The sequence below is a fragment of the Bos indicus x Bos taurus genome, chromosome 10, assembly GCF_003369695.1.
Source record: "Bos indicus x Bos taurus breed Angus x Brahman F1 hybrid chromosome 10, Bos_hybrid_MaternalHap_v2.0, whole genome shotgun sequence".
In the NCBI taxonomy this organism is placed as follows: Eukaryota; Metazoa; Chordata; class Mammalia; order Artiodactyla; family Bovidae; genus Bos; species Bos indicus x Bos taurus.
Genome location: NC_040085.1, coordinates 76,009,881 through 76,035,259, shown reverse-complemented (window position 1 = coordinate 76,035,259; position 25,379 = coordinate 76,009,881). Strand labels below are relative to the sequence as shown.

Here is a 25,379-nt window from a genome sequence, read left to right as displayed (position 1 = left end):
ATATCCTTGGGCTTCCCTGGTGGCTCAGACCGTAAAGAATCTGACTGCAATGTAGGAGACCTGGGTTCGATCCCCGGGTTGGGAAGATCCGGAAGAGGGCGTGGCAACCCACTCCAGTATTCTTGCCTGGAGAATCCCCATTGACAGAGGATCCTGACAAGCTACAGTCCACAGGGTCGCAAAGAAACCAACACAACTGAGCGACTAACAACAGTACAGTGGCTCCTAAACTGAGCAGTTCACTGAATACGCCAGCAACAGTTTTTAAAATTAAAAATGTTACCACCCCCAATTCTGCACAATCAGAATTTGTCTTTTTAAAACGATCACAGATCAAGGTGGAATTTTCGAATCCCTCAGAGATGGGCGTTGGGCAGGCCTCTGCTCAGTCCCTTTTTTCTCAAAGTCTTCAAACTTTTAACCCGATAGCATCTCCTGCTTCTACCTCTCCTTTCTTTGAATCTGCTCTCTCTTTCCAGCATGGAGAAGGAAATGTCAACCCACTCCAGTACTCTTGCCTGGAAAATCCCACGGACGGAAGAGCCTGGTAGGCTGGAGTCCATGGGGTCGCTAAGAGTCGAACACGACTGAGCGACTTCACCTTCACTTTTCACTTTCATGCATTGGACAAGGAAATGGAACCCCACTCCAGTACTCTTGCCTGGAGAATCCCAGGGACGGGGGAGCCTGGTGGGCTGCCGTCTATGGGGTCGCAGAGAGTCGGACACGACTGAAGCGATCCAGCAGGAGCAGCAGCTCTTTCCAGCAAGGCTCTCCCATCCCCTCCTCCCCTCCCCACTCCGCCTCCTAGCCCCGCCCACTCGGTCTGAGTCCCGCCCTCTCCCGTCGCCGCTCCACCCCCTCTTCTGTTCGCCTCGCCCTCTTTTGGTTCCTCCTCAACGTTCTTCCGCTCGCTCTGCAGCCTCTTTCGTCTCTGAGTTGTGACGTTTTCTCTGCGCCGGAAGAAGGGCCTGAGAACGCTTTCGGAGTTATGGCGGCGGTGGATATCCGAGGTAACCTGTGTTATCATCCTTTGTTTTCTGATTGTCTGGGGCCTGGTTTAGGGATTTATAGCTCTTGAGGGCAAAATTCTGGTTCCTTTATGATGTCTGCCAAGCTCTTGTGATTGTTTTTTTCTGAACGACTCGAAGCTCTAATCTGGCGGAAAACCGCCTAGATTTTCGCAGTTCTTCAGGAGTCTTAGAAACGTTAAAAAGAAGGGGGTTGGAAGAAGCCCTGGGCTTTGAGCCCTGATAGCTGCGGTGTTGTTCTACATACATATCTCTCCATCAGTATTGGCTGGGGCTCTCTATCCGGGTGAAGGAACGGCCTTTGGATAGAGAAGCGGGTGGGGTAATGAGCCGCCGACAGGGTTTGGTTCATCCTTGGAACTTGGCCTGGGGGCCGCCTTAATCCTGACGTTTGATATTCCTTTTTCTTTATTGACCAAATTGGAGTCTGGCACATGCATTGCAAATATATTGTCACTTATATATTGTCAAAATGTCTAGTGATCTTCAGCATTTCTGAATAATGCTTACTATATGTTTTTCTTTCATTATAAGTGAGAATATCAAGTACCTAATTTCATTACTCGCTTGTTGTCAGAGAGCTTTGTTAGGGCCATGTTAACACGCTCTCGCTTGCAATTGAATAAAAAATAAAAAGTCTATCAGACTTTAGTCTTCATAACTTTAGACTTCCCTGTGGCTCAGCTGGTAAAGAATCCACCTGCCAAGCGGGAGAACTGGTTCGATCCCTGGGTTGGGAAGATCCCCTGGAGAAGGGAAAGGCTACCCATCCACTCCATTATTCTGGCCGGGAGAATTCCATGGACTGTATAGTCTATGGGGTCGCAAAGAGTCGGACACGACTGAGCGACTTTCACTTTTTATTTAGATTTGTTAAGGCCATTGCAGAGACTCTTAAGGTGGGAATGTGTCTGGTGTGTCAGAACAGCAAGGATGCCAGTATGGCTGAAGCCGGGTGAGTGAGGAGGCCTGAAGTAGAGGAGGTCAGAGAGAATTGGTGATGTGGTCATATAGGAATTGTAGGCTGTTGTAAGGTCTTTGGCTTTTCCTCTGAGTAAAAACGGAGAACCACTGGAGGGTTCAGACCAAAGAGGATGAACATAATGTAACTTACTTTTTCTTATGATCACCTTGGCTGCTGAGAACAGTGTAGGAGAGCAATGGTGAAATTAGGGAGGCTAGTTAGAAGGCCATTTTTGTGATGAATGGGGATTTGGGGATAGCTCAGACTAGGGTGGTAACAGTGGAGATGGTAAGTAGTAGTTGGAGTCTGCTTGTTTTGGTAGTGTATTCTCTTTATTGGGCTGTGGTCTTAGGTAGTTTCTATGTGGGAGAGCTAAGGTATTCTATTTTACAGCCACACACCACCCAGTTAACTATTTTGTAAACGAACATCTTTGGATACTGGAGTATGTGTAAATATATGACCAGTAGAGTAACTTACCTTTAGCCCTTAATCATGAATTAATAAACTTTTTCTAACTCTTACCAGTCAGATCCTGTGCTAGTTTTGATTAGTAACCCACAGCCCCAGTTTCTTAAAAAGTCATCATTTAATAGGAACACATTTGTATTTGTGGGTTATTAATAATTAATAATTGAAGTATATAGAAACTGCTATGAGAACATAGAGAAAGAAACCATTATTTCTCCCTTGCAAACTGGAGAAAGACTTTGCAGAAATTAGTAACATTTGAAATGAGTTTAATCTAACTTGACCCTTTGAATTTTCTGGTAAACCTATACCCTTTTGAGAAAGAGGTTTCTATTTTTTCCAAAAAAGTGTATAAACTAGAAAAAAAAGAAAAAAGAGGCCCAAACTAGGCTAGCCTTGGTTAAGCCAGAAATAAGGTCAGTCATATTAATCTTAAATGAAATTGACTATCAGCACTACCACCATCATCATCAAATTGACACTGGATTTTTATAATGTACTAAACCTTTTACATACATAATAATCCTTGTTTTATAGATGAGAAAAGTAAGGCATGGGGAGGTTAACTCGCCTGAAGTCCTATAGTTGTCACTGCTTTTTCCTTGTGCCATTCAGCTGTGTGATGGTGAATTGTGGGCAGTAAAGTAGGAATAGTGGAGCTAGATTGTGAAATGCCATGTTAAAGAATTTGGACCTTGTTCTTTTAGACTGTAGGTGCACTGCTGTTCTTTAAATAAGAAGTGACGTAATTAAATTTTGCATAGAATATCATGACGTATTATGCAGCTCTCACTCAAAAATGTACAAGTTGGGCTTCCCCGGTGGTCGAGTGGTTAATGATTTGCCTGCCAGTCCAGGGGATACAGGTTTGATCTCTGGTCTGGGAAAATTCCACATGCCATGGGGCAACTAACTAAGCCCATGGGCCACAGCTAGTGGGCTAGCGTGCTTTGCAACAAAGAAGCCACTGTAGTGAGAAGCCTATGCACCGCAGCAAACATAGCCCCTGCTCTAAAGCCCGCTCACAGCAACAGAGACCCAGCAGAGCCAAAAATAATAAAATCAATCTTTTTTTTTTTTTTTAAACGTATAAGTGGCATTTTTAAGGCTGAATAGGATTGAGAGAAGATCTGGAGACAGGAAGCCCCTTAAGGAGGCTGCTGTCCAAGTGACACTTGGAAGATTAGATGTGATACTGGCAAAAGGAGTGGAGAAGAGGAAATGAATTTGATTAGACTACCTCTTCTACAGGACAGCACTTGTTGTTCTACTAGTGGTCTCAAAATCTGTGGTATCAGCCCTGACTTCTCTCAGAAATTCTCCTGACTCAGTATTTTGATTTTGAGGCCGCCAAGTGTAGAGGTGTGTGGGTTCTGGAGCTGAGCTGCCTGGTTTCAAATCTCAAGTCTACCATTTAGTGGTTCTGTGACCTTGACGAGTTAACCTTGCTGTATTTCAGGTTTTTCTTTTGTAAACTAATATTAATAATAGTACCAATCTTGAGTTATTGGGTAAAGTAGTTAGTGTCTGTACTGTTAGTGTTCAAAAGTGGAAAATACTGTTCTCTGTATTTATTTCCAGGTCATACTCACCTTACTTTTTATCTTTGACTAGTTTACTAAATGAGGAAAATATGACATAAAATTGCTGATCAAGAAACAGCCAGGTGAAGAAAATTGTAGAGAGAATTAACTGAACAGTCACTTGGATCAGATGACATTTGTAATTTTTCCTAATTCTGAGAGTCTGATTCCATATGTAAACTCAGTGTATTCAAGCTGAATTCATTACACCTTCATAAATCATTTACTGGTTCCTAAGCTCGCTGACCGGAGAAGGCAATAGCACCCCACTCCACTACTCTTGCCTGGAAAATCCCGTGGACGGAGGAGCCTGGTGGGCTGCAGTCCATGGGGTTGCTAAGAGTCGGACATGACTGAGAGACTTCACTTTCACTTTTCACTTTCATGCATTGAAGAAGGAAATGGCAACCCACTCCAGTGTGCTTGCCTGGAGAATCCCAGGGAAGCCTGGTGGGCTGCCCTCTATGGGGTCGCACAGAGTCGAACACGACTGAAGCGGCTTCGAAGCAGCAGCAGCAGCGAGCTCGCTGACTTTATAATTGGTCATTCAGAAAATTGTCTATTTTCCCTCCTAGAAATGTTTCTTTTGTTTTTATCTTGCTGTATATTGCCATTGCCTTCCACTAGGTCCTCATCGCCTCATGCCCATGTCTATTAACACTCCATAATTGTGGATAGGAAGAATCTATAATTATACATTTATTTGCTTCTGCAGATTATTTTTCTGCCTATGCTGAAATGATCTGTGATACTATAATGGTTTGTGATAACTTATAACACCATATAGACATAGTTACTATGTAAAGGAGAAACCAACCTCAAATTGTTCTTCTGCAAATGCTTTTATATAATTGTACCTAAGTAAATAAAAAAGAAAAGTGTGAGAAAGTTTAAGGAAAACAACTTTAGTAACTGTAGTGTTTAAAGCTGAAAATAATGATTATCTTTAGTTGTTTTTCATTGGAAAACCTTTCTTTTTCTGAAAATGTTTTTTCCTGGCCTGTTAAATATTTGTTTATGGCATGGTCCATTTATGATGGGCTATCTCAGTGATTTCTACTGATTATTTGGTCATTAACATGCTTCATCTATTCTTCCTTTACTTTATAATGTACACAGCATGTTTTACCTTTGTGTAATTGCTTTTTCAGTTTGATTCATTTTCCTCTAAATTGCTTGTCACCTTGAATTAGGTCTGATTTCTTTATAGATGCCAGAAATACAGTTTAGAAGAGATTGAAGTTTTCAGTTCTACCTCCTTCAACCAGTATTATATAGGCAGTTTGACATCCATGACTTAACACCTAGTGGGACTTGGTACTGTCGGTGTTAGGAAACATTGTAGCTGTTAACCAGTAAAAGCTCAATTAAAGCTGTCTAGCCCTACTTTCCATGTCTGTCTTTTTCTTTTTCCATTTTGAAAAATTGAAGGTTTAATTCTTTAAAATATGACATTGTATGGCTGTAATTAAGGGCATTCAACTTTTCATTTGCCCCCTTTACATCATTATTATCTCATCTATAATAATAGCTTCCTAACTTATTTCTGTCTCTTTAACTGGAAGATCTCAGACTAGTGACAGTGGATGTGTTTTCTTTGACATGAGTATTGTTTGAAAATTTTTGAATTAGTTGCCAGCATTATAAAAACTCAGGATTTCCAATGAAGACTTCTCTAGATTTCAAGTCTTAAAATTTCTTCACCTAAACCTTTAATCATGTATTTTTATATTTCCCTACCTTTGTATTTACATTCTCTCTGCTTGGAATTGGCTTTGCTTCTCTTTTCTCCATGGTGAGCCTCTATCTATTCTTTAACATATCGTGTTAAAACTCACCTGCTGAGAATACGGTAGGAACCTGAAACGTCTTGAAGTTGTCTGAAGAGTCTTCAATCACTATGTCAAGCGACACAGATATTTCTCTTTCTTCATATGATGAAGATCAGGGATCTAAACTTATCCGAAAAGCTAGAGAGGCACCATTTGTCCCCATTGGAATGGCAGGTTTTGCAGCAGTTGTTGCATATGGATTATATAGATTGAAGAGCAGGGGACATACTAAAATGTCTGTTCACCTGATCCACATGCGTGTGGCAGCCCAAGGCTTTGTTGTGGGAGCAATGACTCTTGGTATGGGCTATTCCCTGTATCAAGAATTCTGGGGGAAACCTAAACCTTAGAAGAGGAGATGCTGTCTTGGTCGTCTTGGTGGTGCTTGCTTTAGTTAGACATCTCATATTGAGGTTATATGTTTATGCTGAAAATAAATTGTTTGGGTCAGACAAGAACATGGTAATTTGAAAATTGGCTTCCTTTCTTGCAGGCTTGATTTGCCTGGTGACCAAGTTACTGGTGACTAGTTCACTAGCTAGGTCATTCAGGGGAGTCAGACCAGCACAAAAGAAACATGTCACTTTTAAATACACTTGATAGTGGTACCTGTCCACCTTCTTAAACTCTTCTGTTGAAATTAGTTCTAAAGAAGACAACATGCCAATCCTGAAAATGCTCCCAGTTGCTGCAGAATATCGTATGCTTTTGATGTAATGTAGGAATCCTGTTTACCCCAGTTAATGTAACTTTCTGACGGCCTTGTGGACTGAGTACTGTTTTAAGGGCTGGTTGGCTCTTGAGGAACCCTTTCAGAACAGTGCATGGAATACAACATTATAGACCTCCCTGCAAGTCTGTGTGTGTTTTTAAACCAAAACTAAAAAGCTGGTAACAGAGCCACTTTGAAGTAGTATTTATTTTAGAATCATAAACATGAGAGTAACTTAACTTGTGGATCCCTTTTAGCTCTTTAGTAAATTGCAGAATTATATTTTGCTGCTGTTATATTAGAATAATTTTAAATTATTTTGAAACATGTATTTTAAGTGCTAATGCAAAGGTAAATGAAAAACACTTTTTAAATGTGTGCAGTATGTTTATTTTCTCCAAAAGTATCATCAACTAAATAAAATCCCTACAATGGAAGTCATTGATGAGCAAGCTGGTTTGGTCAGACATTATACAAACTTTGGTATATCACAGAATGCTTTGTTGTACTTGTGAATTCTCGTCTAACCTGAATTTACATTCCATGGTGATAACATGGTAAATGTAGTGTTATCAAAGTAAATGAACACACACACACACAAAAAAAACTCACCTGCTAAAACCCACCTTCTCCTCACCCCAGGAAAAGTCATTTCTCTTCCTCAGGTGAGGTATTCTGCTCGCTCCACTGTGCTCCCATAATATATTTATTCACATCTTTATTATAGTTCTTAATGTTGTGTTATCATTGTTTTCTTGCATACTTATCACTTCTGTTAGACTGTGAGGGTATATAGTTTAGGATCCATGACATTCTTATATTCATAGTGCCTCCTATGTTATATGCATAATAAATGTTTGTTGGATTGGATTTTTTTCTCTTTTCTCATCCTTTATCATTTTGTTTCTTTTTTTTTAAAGATAATCTGCTGGGAATCTCTTGGGTTGACAGTTCCTGGATCCCTATTTTGAACAGTGGAAGTGTCCTGGATTATTTTTCAGAAAGAAGTAATCCTTTTTATGACAGGACATGTAATAACGAAGTGGTCAAAATGCAGAGGCTAACTTTAGAGCACTTAAAGTAAGTTATTAGTAAGAAGGTAGCATCTTTGCCAGCTACAGATTTTGTAATGAATATTTCTTTCCAGCTGTGGATCATGAAGTACAGAGGAGAAGTTTTGGAAGAACCGGAGTTTTGTTTGTACAAGTTTGACATGCAAAAGAATTATTAGTAGTCACTTGTAACCTAGGAAGTCTTTTCTTTATAACTTCCTATATTATAGTCCATTTAAAATGCAGTATGAAGTTTAGATGTAGATGTCATTGATTTTAACAATGCAGCTCTGTTGTCCTTAACCAGGTAACTGTATTTATTATCTCCTCTACATCTAATTTAATGTCTTAATCCATAGTGCCGTTTATAGAACATTTTTTTTTGTATGACAAGTAAAATTTTAGCCATACAAATACAAAGCAAGATTCTTCAGACTTCAGATGCTAAATAGTTAAGAATTTATTACTGATACCAAAGTTTCTGAAACAACTGGGTAATAGAGTTTTTCATCTGTCAGCTAAACATGGGGAGCGTGGATTCCAGGTAATTAAATTTCTTGTATTTTAAATAGCTTTCGTTGTGAGGTAAATATGTACATTTACTGAAGCATCTTGATGTTGCTTTTAAATATAGTATGTCAGAAGAAAATTTGTTGGAGGTGAGGATAAGGTTTGATGTTTTCTGGTTGGGTAGAATATATAGTAGAGATATATAATTAGGACAGATACAGTGTTCATGTATATTTTAATATTTTATATATATTTGTAGATCTCTTTGGTCAAGATGTATCGTGGGTATTTTAGTTGCCTTTTTTGAAATGTAAGTTCAGTGTACTTTCATGACTGAAAATACTCTTAACACAAGTTCATCATGAATTTTTATAGAGAAATTTTATTGTTGTTTAAAAACCAAATCTTACTTTATCTGTGCTCCACCTACCTGGGAAAAACAGCCAGTTTTATTGAACAGCCAGTTTTTATTATCACACATAGGCAGTTTTATCCTATTTACAATGTTGCTCTGCTTTTATATAATTGAATGTTCTGCAGAATTGTTTGTAGGGCATTCATAGATCTCTGAATTTTTGTCTCCTGTTTTCAGTCAGATGGTTGGAGTGGAATACATCCTTTTACATGCTCAAGAGCCCATTCTTTTTATCATTCGGAAGCAACAGCGGCAGTCCCCTACTCAAGGTAAAATGTGTAAACTTCAGGTATTATTTTCTTCTTAAAATACCATGATATATTGACTCCTGAGCTGTATGTTCTTATGTTTTTGGATTGGGTTCTGTTTTAGGGATCTATAGGAATCCATGTGTAGGCTTCCCATGCTTTCCCTTCTGTGAGGGGCCACACCAAGTCCACCCTCCCTCCAGTAGTGAAATGCACCCCCACATGCATAAGATGTCTGCTCAGGGAAGACCCTTAGAGACTCTTAAGTCCAGAATTTTTATTGAGGGCTGATCATGTAGACATCCTCTACATCCTCTACATGCCTGTCAAAATTCTAGTCTCTCAGAAGGAAATCATGTTTAATTCCTGGTAGATGCAGTTGCACCAGATTCATAAAAGATCAGTTGAAAACCGTCATCGACACATTGAACCAAAAGTCTTCTTTGGGTTGCTGCTGCTGCTGCTGCTAAGTCGCTTCAGTCGTGTCCGACTCTGTGCGACCCCATAGACGGCAGCACACCAGGCTCCCCCGTCCCTGGGATTCTCCAGGCAAGAACACTGGAGTGGGTTGCCATTTCCTTCTCCAGTGCATGAAAGTGAAAGTGAAGTTGCTCAGTCGTGTCCGACTCTTATCGACCCCATGGACTGCGGCCCACCAGGCTCCTCCGTCCATGGGATTTTCCAGGCAAGAGTGCTGGAGTGGGGTGCCATTGCCTTCTCCGATCTTTGGGTTATGTTACCAAATAAAAACTTGCTTTAGAAATCGTATGGAGAGTATAGAATTCAGACTTGATTTTGAATCAAAGAGCTAGTCACTCATTCCAGAGATGATCAGCTACATCTCCTAAATCACATATTCTCTTCAAGACCTTTGGGAACAACCTTCACCCTGGTGTTGATTCCAGAGAATGACTTTGCTAATGAAGTTGTGGTTCCAGAGTCAAGAATCCAAACTAACTTTCAAAATCAAAGATCAGAGTCCCTCCCCAGGGACACAGTTTCCATGATAGAAGGATTCCAGGTACAGAAGTGACCCACGATGACACCAGCCTCACTCGCAGCTGTTTTATTCCTTAGAACCTTGGACTGGAGCACAGAACCAAGTTGAGTGCGTCTGATACCTTCATCCTCGTGCTCTAAGGTCTTATTCCCCAAAGTGTGGTTGACTGACAGCAGCATTGGATCACTTAGGAATTTGTTAGCAATGCATTGTCGTTACTACTCAGAGTCTAATTTTAACAAGACACTCAGATGATTCAGATGATCAGTAAGTTTAAGAAGCACTGCTCCTAGAGCAAAAGTTAGCACACTTCTGTGATGGTCCACATCACAAAGACTAAGTATTTAGGCTTTGTGGGCCTCATGGTCTCTGAGACTACTCCACTAGTGCTGTAGCAGCCTTAGATAATGATGCAGATGAAGGGGTGTGGTGATTTTTCTAAATAACTTTATTTACAAAAACAGGAATTGGCAAATCCCACCTTAAGCTTTAAAATGGGAAAACGTCAAACTTTAGTTCTTAAGGAAGTGTATTTAGCAGTTTGTGTGCATAGCTGTATTAATAAACGTTTGTTTCTCCCACTGCTTTAGTTATCCCACTGGCTGATTACTATATTATTGCTGGAGTGATCTATCAGGCACCAGACTTGGGGTCAGTTATAAACTCTAGAGTGGTAAGTGTCTTTACATTCTTTAAACATTACAGAAAACTTCTAGCTGAACTACCTTCTTCCAAGAATTAAACAGGAACTCCTCTCCCTTGGAATAAAGTGTTGACCATTAGAATGTCTTAAGCATTGCTTCCTGTGGGCCAGCTCCATGTTCAAAGTATATACCACAGCCCCAGATACATAGTGATTCAGGTTCTGAAAAACAGAAGAATTACTGTCTTTGCACATGTAATACTGTGTAGTTACTTTGTAAATTATGGATGACTGATGAAAAGTTCAAAATTGGTTTTCCCTTTATCAGCTTACTGCAGTGCATGGCATTCAGTCAGCTTTTGATGAAGCTATGTCATACTGTCGATATCACCCTTCCAAAGGGTATTGGTGGCACTTCAAAGATCACGAAGAGCAAGGTAGGTGGGACACCTGGACCCTCCTAAAACACTTTTTGTTACTCGGAGGATGAAGCTGTTTTTCTTTCGAAAAATGGCTATCAGTGATTTCTTGGTGTGTTTTACCTCTAATAGGAAAATTTCATAGGATGATAACATTGTCAGAGCTAGGTTTCTTGCAACTAGATGTGGTAGTCATAGCATTCCCATAGCAACAGCAGGTATAAATTTTAATCTCTTTGGTAAGTGACGTCATTGATAAGTTGATTCAAGGTTTTAAAATATTTAGAAAACATACGGGAAATCATGATGAGGAAAGAGTAATGATGATATTTCCTTCTTTCTTAACTCTTGAGTCATCTTGAAGCCCGGAACCTAAATCTGAGTCTTTGAACTAGGGGAGATGCTCTTAAAGCCATATCTCCATTACCAGTCTGTTTCTGATTTTTCCATATGACCACTTGTTGTGATGCTAGGTGTCTAGTTTCCATAGCTGCTAATCCACTACTTGTTCTGTACCATATTTTGCCAATAAAAATACTTCTAGAAACATATCTACAGCAGTATACCTATATTCTGCATTTCTCTTTAGAGAAATAGCAACTTAGGATGAATTACTATGGAAAAGGTAGCCTTGAAATAAAATTCAGACCCGTGGAATAAAGGGTCTTTGAGATGTGGTTGTATTTATTCTTGATAGTAGGTGCTGGCGACAACATTTGACTTAGGAAAGTTTGCATGAGTTGAATAAACTTCTCCCACGAGCTCTTTCCCCTAATGAAGTATTTGAAGTAAAACTTAACTGGAACGCTTCCTTTAGAGACAACCCACAGCATATTCCCCTCCCAGGGAAACGCCCACATGTGATTAATTTCAGAATTTCTCTTGTAAGTTCTTTTTTCTCTTCATGATCTTTTGTTGTCTGGTTTGTCCTGATTTTTAGTGGATTATAGTCTTCATAATTGAATATGGTAACTTAAGTTTATGAAAATTACATTTTCCATTTGTGCCTATTAGGTTTTGTGGGAAAAACAAATTTAATACACTTAAAGTAAACATAAGATAGTTTCAGACATAATCAGAATGTGTTAGATAATTATGGAAAATGTAGCCTTAAAGTTTTTCATAATTATTTATTTCATAATTATTATGAAAACATAAGAACAGTGTCTATCCATGCTAAAACTGAAATATCTTTAAAAGATATGTCAGCTTTTTAAATGTTAGAATTTTAACCTCATTTCAGAGAGGGAGTTTGAATGCTTCTGTCCTTATGCTATGTTTAATGTATTTGGGGGGATTGCCTTTGGAATAGCAGCCATTAAAAAAAATGAAATTTGAATATATTTGTGGCAGACAAAGATTTGTGAAATATAAGGCACCAAAGTAATTAGTGTTTTGATTTGGACTTCATATTTTAATAGATAAAGTCAAACCTAAAGTCAAAAGGAAAGAAGAACCAAGTTCTATTTTCCAGAGACAGCGTGTGGATGCTTTGCTCCTAGATCTTAGACAAAAATTTCCACCCAAATTTGTGCAGGTAATGAGAATACATGTGGTTAATTTTGATTCAACACTTTTTCCTGACATTTTAATTTTTAATTAAAAACTGTTTCGGATGTGATCTAAACATAAAAACTCTGAATTGAAAGTTTTTCAAGGACTTAATGGAAAAAACGGGTAAAGGGAATCTAATTAATACTATTCTGTGCTCTGAAGTTTAATTCCTTATGGAATCCTCACAGACTGTGAGGCCTGCTTATAGATAATATATTCAGAAGGTTGCTGAAAGTGTTGGTAACAAAACTAGAATTTGGAACTCATGCTGTCATGCTGTATGCTACCTTCTAGCCTGAATATAGTGGATATATAAGTCGTTAAATGATAGAATAGTTTAAACTTTTGTAACACAATAGCACATTTGATGTGGAGGGTTTTGCATAACAAATGGAGGAGGCAGGAGTAAAAATAAATAGGCTTATGTCGTTCTGGTGTTGAAATTAAAATGAATTTTATTATGTCATTTTGGGTATTCCAACAGCAATAGCAGGTCTACTGAATGAGCTTTGGCAGAGAAGTAGGTGTGAAATGGAATATGTGAACATGTTATTCTCATGATTTGTCTCAGCTCTTATTTGTCTTTACAGGATTATATACACACAAGGTCATAGATGGGGTTCCCTCATAGCTTGGTTGGTAAAGAATTGGCTTGCAATGCAGGAGACCTAGGTTCAATCCCAGGTCAGGAAGATCCCCTGGTGAAGGAAATGGCAACCCACTCCAGTATTCTTGCCTGGAGAATCCCATGGACAGAGGAGCCTGGTGGGCTACAGTCCATGGGGTCGCAAGAGTTGGATACAACTTAGATACTTAGACTTAAGGTCATAGATACTGTTTTTCTTGTTGAGGGCCTATTTAAGAGATTTTCAAGGGTAGTTTCTGATTGAGAGTTTTCACACCCTGAGATGATTTTAGAACAGACCTCCCGTTCCCCCTTCTTTGACTCTACTGGATGAAATGTGCTGTTGGAATGGTGATATGGTACTGAAGGCAGCAGAGGCCCAGTTGGAATTCAGAAAAGTCAGTCTAGAGAAATCTCATGAATTGCACTTGAAGGTGAAACAATGTGTGTTGAATAAATAAATCAGTGAATTACAGCTGTATGTAAGATACTGAGTCGTGACTACAGAGTGTAAGAGATTAGGTGTGGCTGACCATTCATTCTCTGAGTACATAGTATATACTAGGAATGGTGGAGGCAGAACCTCTAGACCTACACGGTACAGTAGACCCTCAGCACATGTGGCTGTTGTGCATTTGAAACACGCCTAGTCCATAGTGAGTTGTGATATGTGTGGAAGACATACTGGGTTCAAGGACTTAGTACATAAAAGTATGTATAAAATATCTAGTTTAAAAATATTGGTTATATGTGTAGAATACTATTTGAAATACATTTGGTTAAAAATATTAAAGTTCATCTGTTTCTGAAAATGTGACTACTAGAAAATTTAAAATGACATATATAGTTGCATTTGTGGCTCACATTTTTTGGGGGGGGGGGGTGCAGTGCTGATTTAGAAAAGGGAAATGGAAAATGCAAAACAAAAAACATGAAAAATTATTGATGAAAATATACTCAGAAACCAAGAAAATCCCTTGTTTGTTCTTTTGCTAATTTCCTGAGGTGGAAAGTTATATTTTTCAAGATATTTCCTTCTTTTTAATGAAGGGTTTTATCACTGTAAACTTTCCTCATAGTACTTCTTTTGCTGTCCTGTAAATTCTGATATGTTATGTTTTCAATTTCCTTTCTCTCCATATAATTTCTGATTCTCCTTTTTTATTCTTTCTTTGGCCTATTGGTTGTTCAGGAGTGTGTTGTTTAACTTCTACTGATAGAGACTAGAAAAATAATAGAAAAGAATCAATGGTACACCAGAAACTAACACAACATTTTAAATCAACTATACTTCAATTTAAAAAACAAGCAAACAACAACAAGGCAAAGGAACTAAGAGCTGGTGTTTTCAAAAGATAAAATTGACTAAATTTTAGCTAGACTAACAAAAAAGACTCAAGTAAAATTTGAGACATTACTGCTGAAGCCATGGAAATAAAATGATCTTAAGAGACTACTGTAAACAGTTTATATGCCAAGAAATTGGTTAACCTATAAGAAATTCCTTGATACATGACCTACCAAAGACTGACTCATTAAGAAATAGACAATCCGAACAGACCAATAATGAGTAAGGAGAACTGAATCAGTAATCTTAAACCTCCCAACAAAGAAAAGTCCAGGAAGAGATGACTTCATGGGTGAATTCTGCCAAACATTTAAAGAGAATTAACACCATTCTCAGACTCTTCAAAAAAACTGAAGAGAAGGGAACATTTCCAGATTCATTTTATGAGGCCAGCATTGCTCTGATACCAAAGACACAGACACTACAAGACAAGAAAACTGCAGACCAATACTCCTAGTAAAAATACGTGCAAAAATTCTCAATGAAATACTAGCAAATTAAATACAGTAGCCCATTAAGAGGATCATATATCATGATCAAGTGGGATTTATCCCTGGGATGCAGAGATGGTTCAACAAACCAAAATCAATCATTATAATACACTACATTATCAGGATGAAGAATAAAAATCCCATAATCATCTCAGTAGATGCAGAAGAAGCATTTGGGAAAATTCAGTATCCTGTTACGGTAAAAACAAAGGTATGAAAGGAACATACCTCAACATAATAAAAGCCATTTGTAACAGACCTACAGCTATTGTATTCAGTCGGGAAGAACAAAGCGTTTTCTCTTAGGATGAAAAACAAGACAAAGATTACATTCTCCATACTTCTATGCAACACAGTATTAGAAGGCCTAGCTAGAGAAATAGCCAACAAAAAAATAAAGGGATTCAGATAGGAAAGGAGTAAAATTGTTTGCTTGCATAGCAAACCCTAATGGCTCCATTAAAAAACTGTTAGAACCAATACATGAATTCAGTGAAGTTTCAGGGTATAAAATCAATACCCAAAAATCAGTTGCATGTCTATATTCTAACAACAAACTATCAGTAAAAGTAGCAAGAAAATTCCATTTAAAATAGCATCAAAAAACAGTCAGGGATAAACTTTTTATTATCAGCTTTATTGAGATATAACTGGTGTACAATGTTGTGTAAGTTTAACATGTACAACTTGTGGATTTGATACACTTATATATTGCAAAATGATTACTACCATAGCATTAGCTAATACCTCTGTTATGTCACATAATTACTATTTCTTTTTTATGGTGAGTTCATTTAAGTTTTACTCTCTTGTTCAGTCACTCAGTCATGTCTGACTCTTTGCAACCCCATGGACTACAGCACTCCAGGCTTCCCTGTCTTTTACTGTCTCCTGGAGTTTGTTCAAACTCTTGTCCATTGAATCAGTGATGCCATCCAACCGTCTCATCCTCTGTTGTCCCCTTCTTTTCCTGCCTTCAGTCTTTTGCTGCATCAGGGTCTTTTCCAGTGAGTCGGCTCTTCACATCAGGTGGCCAAAGTTTTGGAGCTTCAGCTTCAGCATCGTCCTTCTAATGAATGTTCAGAGTTGATTTCCTTTAGGATTGACTGGTTTGATCTCCTTACTCTTAGCAACTTTCAAATATATACTACAGTAATACTAGCAGTAATCACCAAGTTGCACATTAGATTCCCAGAATTTACTTCATCTTTTACCTTTGACCAGCATCTCCCCATTTCCCCCACTCCCTCAACCACTGGTGGGAACCACTCTTCTCTCTATGAGTTTGAATATTTTAGATTCCACATATAAATGATACCATATTTGGCTTTCTCTGTCTGACTTATTCAACACTTAGTATAATACTCTTTCAGTTCATCCATTTTTTCACAAATGGGAGGATATCCTTTCTCATGGCTGAATAATATTCCAGTGTGTGTGTGTATCGCATAAGTCTCTCACACACATACACATACACATCACATCTTTATCCTTTCTGTTGACAGATGTATAGGTTGTTTTCTATATCTTAACTTTTGTGAATAGTGCTTCAGTGAACGTGGGAATGCAGGTGACTGTTCAAGATCTTGTATTCACTCCATTTGAATATATACACAGAAATGGGATTGCTGGGTCATATGGTAGTTCTGTTATTAATTTTTAGGGGAACCTCCATACAGTTTTCTATAGTGGCTACACTAGATTTCCATCACTAGTGCACAAGTGTTCCTCCCATCCTTTTTTTTTTTTTAACATTCTCACCAGTTGTCTTTTTTTTTTTTTTTTTTTAAATTGGAGTGTAATTGCTTTACAGTGCTGTGTTGGATGATTAGTGATGTTGAGCACCTCTCATGTATCTGTTGGCCATCTGTGTATCTTTTTTGGAAAAATACCTATTCAGGTCCTCTGCCCAGTTTTTAACTGAAGTGTTTGTTTTATGCTGTTAACTTGTATAAGTTGTCTATATATTTTGGATATTAACTTCTTACCAGATATGAGATTTGCACTTATTTCCTTCCATTTTGTAGATTGCCTGTTCATTTTGTTGATGATTTACTTTGCTGTGCAGAAGCTCTTTGGTTTGATGTATATAGTCCCACTTGTTTATGTTTGCTTTTGGTGTCATACCCAAAAAGGCATCACCAGGACTGATGTCAGGGAACTTACTGTCTGTTCTTTTGGGAGTTTTATGATTTCAGGTCTTACATTCAAGTCTTTAATCCATTTGAGTTAATTATTGTGTGTGGTGTAAATTGACCATATAAACATGGGTTTATTTCTGGGCTCTGTTTTGTTCCCTTGCTCTGTGTCTGTTTTTATTCCAGTACCATACTGTTTTGGTTTCTGTGGCTTTGTAATATAGTTTGAAATCTGAGTTATGTGTACTCCCACATTTATAATTATTGTGAATATTTTAGCATTATTCACAATAGCCAAAATCTGGAAGCAGCCATAATGTCCATCAACAGATGAATGGATAAAAAAACTGGGATAAGGTCTTCGGGTAAAGGTGGCAGAGCGTGGTTACAGCTTTTTGCTGACTACATTCAGCCCGTCTGGTAAACTTGTCCAAATAGAATATGCTTTGGCTGCTGTAGCTGGAGGAGCTCCTTCAGTGGGAATTAAAGCTGCAAGTGGCATGGTCTTGGCAACTGAGAAGAAACAGAAATCCATTCTGTATGATGAGCGAAGTGTCCACAAAGTGGAACCAGTCACCAAGCATATAGGTTTGGTGTATAGTGGCATGGGCCCAGATTACAGGGTACTTGTGCACAGAGCTTGAAAACTAGCTCAACAGTGCTGTCTCGTTTACCAAGAGCCCATTCCCAGAGCTCAGCTGGTCCAGGGAGTAGCTTCCATGATGGAATACACCCAGTCAGATGGTGTTCGCCCATTTGGAGTTTCTTTACTTATCTGTAGTTGGAATGAAGGATGGCCATATTTATTTCAGTCAGATCCATCTGGAGCTTACTTTGTCTGGAAAGCCACAGCAATGGGAAAGAACTATGTGAATGGGAAAACTTTCCTTGAGAAAAGATATGATGAAGATCTGGAACTTGAAGATGCCATTCATACAGTCATATTAACCCTAAAGGAAAGCTTTGAAGGGCATATGACAGAAGATAATATAGAAGTTGGAATCTGCAATGAAGCTGGATTTAGGAGGCTTTCCCCAACTGAAGTTAAGGATTATTTGGCTGCCATTGCATAATAATGCAAATAATTAAGTGACTGAAAATCCAGAATTTCAGATAACTTCTCTACTTAAACATGTTTAAAGTATGTTTTGTTTTGTAGACTTTTTGCATACTTATTTCTACATGGTTTGATGGACTGATGTTTTTAAAATGAGACTTATACACCATAATAAACTCTTAAATTAACTTCCAAAAAAGAATCTGTGGGATAGACATACATTCAGTCTTAGAAAAAAAAGGAAATTGTACTATTTGTGGTATCATGGATGAACCTGGGAGATAATTGTGCTAAGTGAGATAAGTCAGTCACCTAAGGATGAATACTGTATGATTTCACTTATATGAGGTATCCAGAATATTCAGTAGTCAGACTTACAGGTGCAGAAACATTATAGTGATTGCCAGAGGATGAAGGAAGAGGAAAATAAGGGGTTGTAAAAAGGATGTAGTTACAGCTCTATGAATATGAATAAGTTGTAGAGATAGGCTGTATAGCATACTGCTTATAGTTGACATTACGGTGTTGTGCATTTAAAAACTTGCTAGGAGGGTGGATCTCATGTTGAGTGTTCTTAGTGTGCATGCACACAAACACACAGAACTCCAAACTAAAGCAGCAAGAGGAATCTTGGAGGTGATGGATATGTTTATTACCTTGATTGTGATGATGGTATCACAGGTATATGTGTATGTCCAGACTCACCAAGTTGTGTATATCAAATATGTGCCATGTTTTTGCATATCAGTTATACTGTAGTGTACTTGTAAAAAAAAAAAAAAAAGAACCAGAAAATACTCTGAAGTTTGATTACTTTTATATGTTTTATGAAGGGAAGAGTGGTGAAATATGAGACTTAAAAATTGGATTAAAGTCATATTTAGGAGAACTTTATATGCTCCACAAAGGAGTTTATTGTTAACTCTATAGTCCAGTATTCAGTCACTATTTTAAACCCATAACCCAAGAGTCATACAGGATATACTCTTTTGTTTCAACAGTGAAAATGCATCAACGTGTTTGTGATGTTTCTGCCCTAGGAAGTCTGTTAGAGACTTGGTGCCCAGGTTTTGGGAGGTTTTTCAGGTGCCCTTTACCTAACACATGTAGGCTTCTCGGGTGGCACTAGTGGTAAAGAACCTGCCTGGCGAATGCATGAGACATGAGATGTGGGTTCAGTCCCTGGGTTGGGAAGATCCCCTGGAGAAGGGCCTGGCAACCCACTAGTATTCATACCTGGAGGATCCCATGGGCAGAGGAGCCTGGCAGACTATAGTTCATAGAGTTGCACAGAGTTGGACACAACTGAAGGGACTTAGCACCCCCGCACCTAGCACATACCAAAATTCCACCACATTCTTTGAAGGAAGCAAAAACAGCGTTGTAAATACAGTCTAGGCATAATTAACTGCTGTTATCAGTTAGGAAATGGTGGGAACCCTCCTGAAATCCAAGTTTCCAGATACCAGTCAAAGGCCAACCTTCCAAGCTGGCCCTTTTAAGGATCAAAGCCTCAGGCCTTCTGTGTTAACCTTTTCTGTACAGTGGGTAATAATGGAAAACTCAGTTTTGGTCTTATTAAGTGTAGTGGTTCCCAGAACTTGTAGTTGGAGTGGGTTGGTAGGCAGTGGGCAGCATGACTCTGGAGCATATGATAACCGAAAATTTTGAAGCCTTTAGTTGTAGGAATAGAAAAGAAAGCTTAGGGAGGGCATGTAAATTCAGAAGGAAATTCAGAAAACAAATAGAGGCATTAAGTGTTCTATTAGAATACTTTTATTCTGAGATGACAGGGAAGTATAGAGAAGTATTTTTCATGTATGTATGTCTGCATGAAATGGCAAGCCACTCCAGTGTTCTTGCCTGCAGAATCCCAGGGACTGGGGAGCCTGGTGGGCTGCCATCTATGGGGTTGCATAGAGTCGGACACGACTGAAGTGACTTAGCAGTAGCAGCAGCAGAAGGGAGAGAGTTTGGGATGTTGACTCCTTCCTTGGCTGATGGTGAAGGGTAGGTTGTGAGCCTTAAGGACGAAGAAGGAGCGGGGGAGGAGAAAAGTGTTTTAAAGCATTTAACTTGGGAAAGAGATCCTAGAGACGACAGGGCCCACTCACGTTTAAGAATTGCTGTGCTGAATGAAGGATCTGACCTTGTTCCTGACTCCTAGTGCCCCCGTCATTTTTTCCTGCAGTTTGATTTCTAATAGTGTACTCACTCAACAGAAGTCTTATATTCAGAGAAAAATACCTCTTTCTTTACTTCTGATACCTGCCAACTTTAAAAATCAGTCATCCAGATTTCATTCTGCTTACTTATAGCTCGTTTCCCCTAAGCAAGTAAGTCTATGGAGTTTTGAAAAGCTCCATTATTCCCTCTCATTGGATTCTCCTTAGCTACTTTTTAAAAAATTGTAGCCTCAGTGCAGACACAAAGGACTTTATTGATGTTCAAGGTTTTTCTTTTTTTTAAATGTTTGATTCTTTGGTTCTAGTTTTACATTTGTGTCTTTTTGGAACTGGGGGTTAAGAAGTAGAGAATAAGTTTACTTTTTATGGTACATGGATAGTAGTTCTTCATCAAGTAATTTATAATATAATTTGCATGCAGGTATAATTTTAATGAAAATTATGAAGTCAAGAAGAAGAAAGCTTTGCTAACCTTCCCTGTTTTTTTTCTCCTTTTCCTCCACCTCCCTCCCCTACTCTTAAACTTACAGCAAAAGTCTGGAGAAAAGCCTGTCCCAGGTATGGTTCATCTGATAACTCTTACTAAACTTGAAATAATAACTATAACATGTGAGATGAATTGTCATTTTGTCCTTTTAGACTCTCTAATGGTAATTTGTTACTCCTAACCTTTGTTTTGATTTGCTGAATTGCCAAAAGATGGTGTTTTTGTGGTAATTATAGTAGTATTTAAAAGATGAATTGGAGTGGGATGAATAGGTATTGAGGATGCGTGGAAAAGCTGAGGTGACTTGAGGTTGTATCATAATTTGCTTGTATTACCAGGTTTTGGGTCTTACCAGGTAAAATGAATTGATTCTTAAACATCTGCCTGATGAAACAGCTAAATCTAGAACTTGGGATAAGTAGTTTAAGTGAATTCGAGAGTCTGAACCATTCACATTAACCATTGTCTAAACTGGTCTCATCCCTCCACCCACCATCCCCTCCAAAAAATATCTGCTTTTGATGTCTAGTGGATCAGACAAAGAAAGAGGCAGAACCTCTACCAGAGACTGTAAAATCTGAGGAGAAGGAGACCGCAAAGAATGTGCAACAGACAGTGGGCACTAAAGGCCCACCTGAAAAACGAATGAGACTCCAGTGAGTATTGGAGAAGAGAGAAGCTGGCAAGACTCCTCTTGGCCACGGTTTACCTCATTACTGTGACAGGCTCTTGAACTTTAAAATTCTTTGTCACAATCATTTGTATAGAATGTGCTTATTCTTTAAGAAAGGATGTTAAGGATGCTCATGCTATCAACCTAAATATTTTTAATGTATCTTTTGTAACCTTTTCCCTTCTGGACTTAAGCAGCTTCCTGTCTCACATGTTTACTGCTATATATGTTTAAAAACAAAATAAAGGTATTTGTATAAATTACTTTATCTTGACTTTCCCCCCCTATTTTCCCTCTGAAATATGTCCAGGTACATTTTGCAGACACAAAGGATTTTTGTTAAAGTAGTAACTAAGCTGATTTTCTATTCTTAGTTGCATATTCCTCAGTATTAAAATAGTAAAGTTACTGACAATGTGAAAGATAAAGGGAAAACAACCTTATTCACTGAAACCAATGTCCCACAAATACCATAGCAATATTGTGAATTTTCCTTGTCTTCTTTTTCTGTGTGTAGATTCTTTTTTTTTTTGGCTTCACTGTGTGGCATGGAAGCATGGAGTCTTAACCACTGGACCACCAGGAAAATTCCTATGTGTAGATATTTTTAAAACCATAGTTTGTAATTTTTCTCTTCATACTGTTTTACTTTATCATGTTTTGTCTGTTGTATGCACTATTAAAAGACGCTTACTCCTTGGAAGGAAAGTTATGACCAACCTAGATAGCATATTCAAAAGCAGAGACATTACTTTGCCAACAAAGGTCCGTCTAGTCAAGGCTATGGTTTTTCCAGTGGTCATGTATGGATATGAGAGTTGGACTGTGAAGAAGGCTGAGCACCGAAGAATTGATGCTTTTGAACTGTGGTGTTGGAGAAGACTCTTGAGAGTCCCTTGGACTGCAAGGAGATCCAACCAGTCCATTCTGAAGGAGATCAGCCCTGGGATTTCTTTGGAAGGAATGATGCTAAAGCTGAAACTCCAGTACTTTGGGCACCTCATGTGAAGAGTTGACTCATTGGAAAAGACTCTGATGCTGGGAGGGATTGGGGGCAGGAGGAGAAGGGGACGATAGAGGATGAGATGGCTGGATGGCATCACTGACTCAATGGACGTGAGTCTGGGTGAACTCCAGGAATTGGTGATGGACAGGGAGGCCTGGCGTGCTGTGATTCATGGGGTCGCAAAGAGTTAGACATGACTGAGCGACTGAACTGAACTGAATTGATGCACTATGCCATGATTACTTAGTTTTTATAGACTATTTATAGTTTATTGACTGAATAATTCCTTTGAATGATTATATCTGTTTTCTTAAACTCTCCCTGTGTTGTACTTAAGTTTTTCCCAGTTTGCATTATTTAAATAAGACTGTAGTGATTTCGGGGCTTTCCAAGTGGTGGTAATGGTAATGAGCCCGCCTGCCAGTGCAGGTTAGATGCAAGAGACATAGGTTTGATCCTTAGGTCAGGAAAGTCTCCTGGAGGAGGACACAGCAACCCACTCCAATGTTCTTGCCTGGAGAATCCCAGGAACAGAGGGGCCTGGCAGACTGCAGTTCATGTGGTTGCACAGAGTTGGACATGACTGAAACAACTTAGCATGCACGCATGCAGTGATTACATTTAGCATTTATTTCCTTAGTATAGACTCCCAGCAGTAGAATCACTAGAATCTGTACTTTTTTTTTGCTGTTAGTCCATATTGCCAGGTTGTTTTTCTCAAAAGTTTTGCTGTTAACTATTGTAACAGCAAAATATGAAAATACCAACTTCTCCAGAATCTTGCTAACACTAAGTATTACAGTACACATTTTTAGTGCAAAGTAGCAAAAAAATGGTGTTTCATTATTTTAAGTGGTTGAATAATTTCTTATCTTTGATTTTTGCTTTTATGAAATATCTAATTTTCTGAATTGTGTAAGATTTTTAATTTTGACAATTTCAAGGTTATAGAAAAGTTACAAATAATTGTAGAAATAATACAAATAATTCCTCCATATATACTTTTTGCCCAAATTCCCCATATAACAACATTTTCCATGTTTGTTTATTCTTTAATCTTTGTCTCTAACTCCTGCTGTCATTTGCTGTCTCTCTCTGTCTCTCTATATGTGCGAATGTGTATTATTGTTGTTTAGTTGCTTAGTCATGACCAACTCTTTTGCAATCCCATGGACTGTAGCCCACCAGGCTCCTCCATCCATGGGATTTTCCAGGCAAGAATACTGGATTGGGTTGCCATTTCCTTCTCCGGGGGACCTTCCAGACCCAGGGGTGAAACCTGTGTCTCCTGCATTGGCAGGTGGATTCTTTACCACTGAGCCATCAGGGAAGCCCTGTGAGTGTGTATGCATATGTATAATACATATGTACACCTCTTATTTTGAATTGAGAGACAACTGCAGTCATGATACCTGTTTCCCCTTAGAATTTTAGTGTACATTTCCTAAGATCAAGGACATTCTCTTACATAGTCTTGGCACAATTATCAAAATTAAACCAGTATGATACCATTATCTAATCTGTAGGTCTTTTTTAGGTCTTGCTAGTGGTGCCAGGAATGTCAGCAAAAGAATATCCTGAATTGTACATTAGATTTAGTTGTCTTGTCTCTCTAGTCTGCTTTAATCTGGAACAGTTCTTTAATTCCTTGTTTTTCATGACTTAATATTTAAAGAGTTTGGGCCAGTTATTTTGTTGAATGTTTCTTAGTTTGGGTTTGTTTGATACATTTTCATAATTAAATTCACCTCATGTACTTTTGTTAGGAATACCATGGAAAAGATGCTTATGGAGGCATGAGCTATTTGTTCCATTGCTGGTGATGTTAACTTGGAATACTTGGTTAAGGTAGTGTTTGTCAGGTACTCCACTGTAAAGTTAGAATTTTTCTTTTCATAATTTTAAGTATCATGAGGTGGGGATATGGGGTGGGGGAATAGTTTGAGGCTCTGTAAATGCCATGTTATTCCTCAAAATTTTACCCTCCGGCAGCTTTCATTGATCATTCTTACCTGAATCATTTCTTACTATTAGGGTTGCCAAATGGTGGTTTTCTAATTTCTTCTTTCTTTCTGTGTTTATTACTTGGCTTTCTATTATAAATAAGAGCTGCACCTGCACCGCCCCCACCCCAGTACTTACTTGTTTATATCACTGTAGACACCTGGAATCTTATTTGTTCAATGTGTTGTTATTTCTTCATTGTCATTAATTTATACTGATGCTCAAATTGTGCCAGACTGGGCCAATGGGAACCAGTTCAAACTGATTCCTGTGGTCCTTTTGACATAATCCTGTCATTCCTTGAGTATCTTTTGTGTTTTGGCACAATAAGATACCCCAAGTTCATCTCAAAAACCCTCGAGTCAGCCATTTCTCTAAGGGTCCCTCCTTCTTTTTAATAGAGAATATATTTGGAAATCAAGATCTGTGTGCTAGGTGTGTTCATTTGCTACTGGGGTGCATGGCTTCTGGGCTTTTTTAGATGATAGAGTTAAGAAATAGACATATACTGGGACATCCCTGGTGGGGATGTCTCCAGACTCCATGCTGCCATTACAGGGGGCATGGGTTCAATCCCTGGTTCTGGAAGTAAGATCCTGCATGTTGCATGGCATAGCCAAAAAAAAGAAAAGAAATGTGTGTGTGTGTGTGACATGAATGAATACACGTATGTCTGCACACATATCTGTTTATTCTGTATATATTAAAAGCTACCCCAAAAATCACTGCAGATGATGACTGCAACCATGAAATTAAAAGACACTGCTCCTGGGAAGGAAAGCTATGACAAACCTAGACAGCATATTAAAAAGCAGAGACATCACTTTGCTGACAAAGGTCCATATAGTCAAAACTATAGTTTTGACTATATGTACGTATATGAGAGTTGGACCATAAAGAAGGTTGAGCGCCAAAGCATTGATGCTTTTG

The 25,379-nt window shown here is 38.5% G+C and overlaps 1 protein-coding gene and 2 pseudogenes across 2 annotated transcripts; all 3 read left to right on the top strand.

Moving 5' to 3' along the window:
- The first annotated feature begins 915 nt into the window (after positions 1-915).
- Positions 916-24,870, top strand: MED6 (mediator complex subunit 6). Its single transcript, XM_027552298.1, has 8 exons — positions 916-1,013; positions 7,514-7,673; positions 8,748-8,839; positions 10,409-10,491; positions 10,790-10,898; positions 12,302-12,417; positions 20,810-20,837; positions 21,296-24,870. The coding sequence occupies exons 1-8, from the start codon at positions 992-994 to the stop codon at positions 21,424-21,426; spliced, it is 741 nt and encodes a 246-aa protein (XP_027408099.1). The 5' UTR covers positions 916-991; the 3' UTR covers positions 21,427-24,870.
- LOC113899056 lies at positions 5,880-7,183 on the top strand (annotated as a pseudogene). The gene has a single exon (XR_003512822.1). The product of XR_003512822.1 is annotated as an HIG1 domain family member 1A, mitochondrial pseudogene (transcript).
- On the top strand, positions 17,393-18,257 carry LOC113899057 (annotated as a pseudogene).
- Positions 24,871-25,379: the final 509 nt, after the last annotated feature.

Coding starts and splice junctions, on each gene's coding strand:
- MED6 (XM_027552298.1), top strand. CDS start 992: ATGGCGGCGGTGGATATCCGAG. Junction 8,840..10,408: donor GCGGCAGTCCCCTACTCAAG/GTAAAATGTGTA, acceptor CCACTGCTTTAG/TTATCCCACTGGCTGATTAC. Junction 20,838..21,295: donor TGGAGAAAAGCCTGTCCCAG/GTATGGTTCATC, acceptor TTTGATGTCTAG/TGGATCAGACAAAGAAAGAG.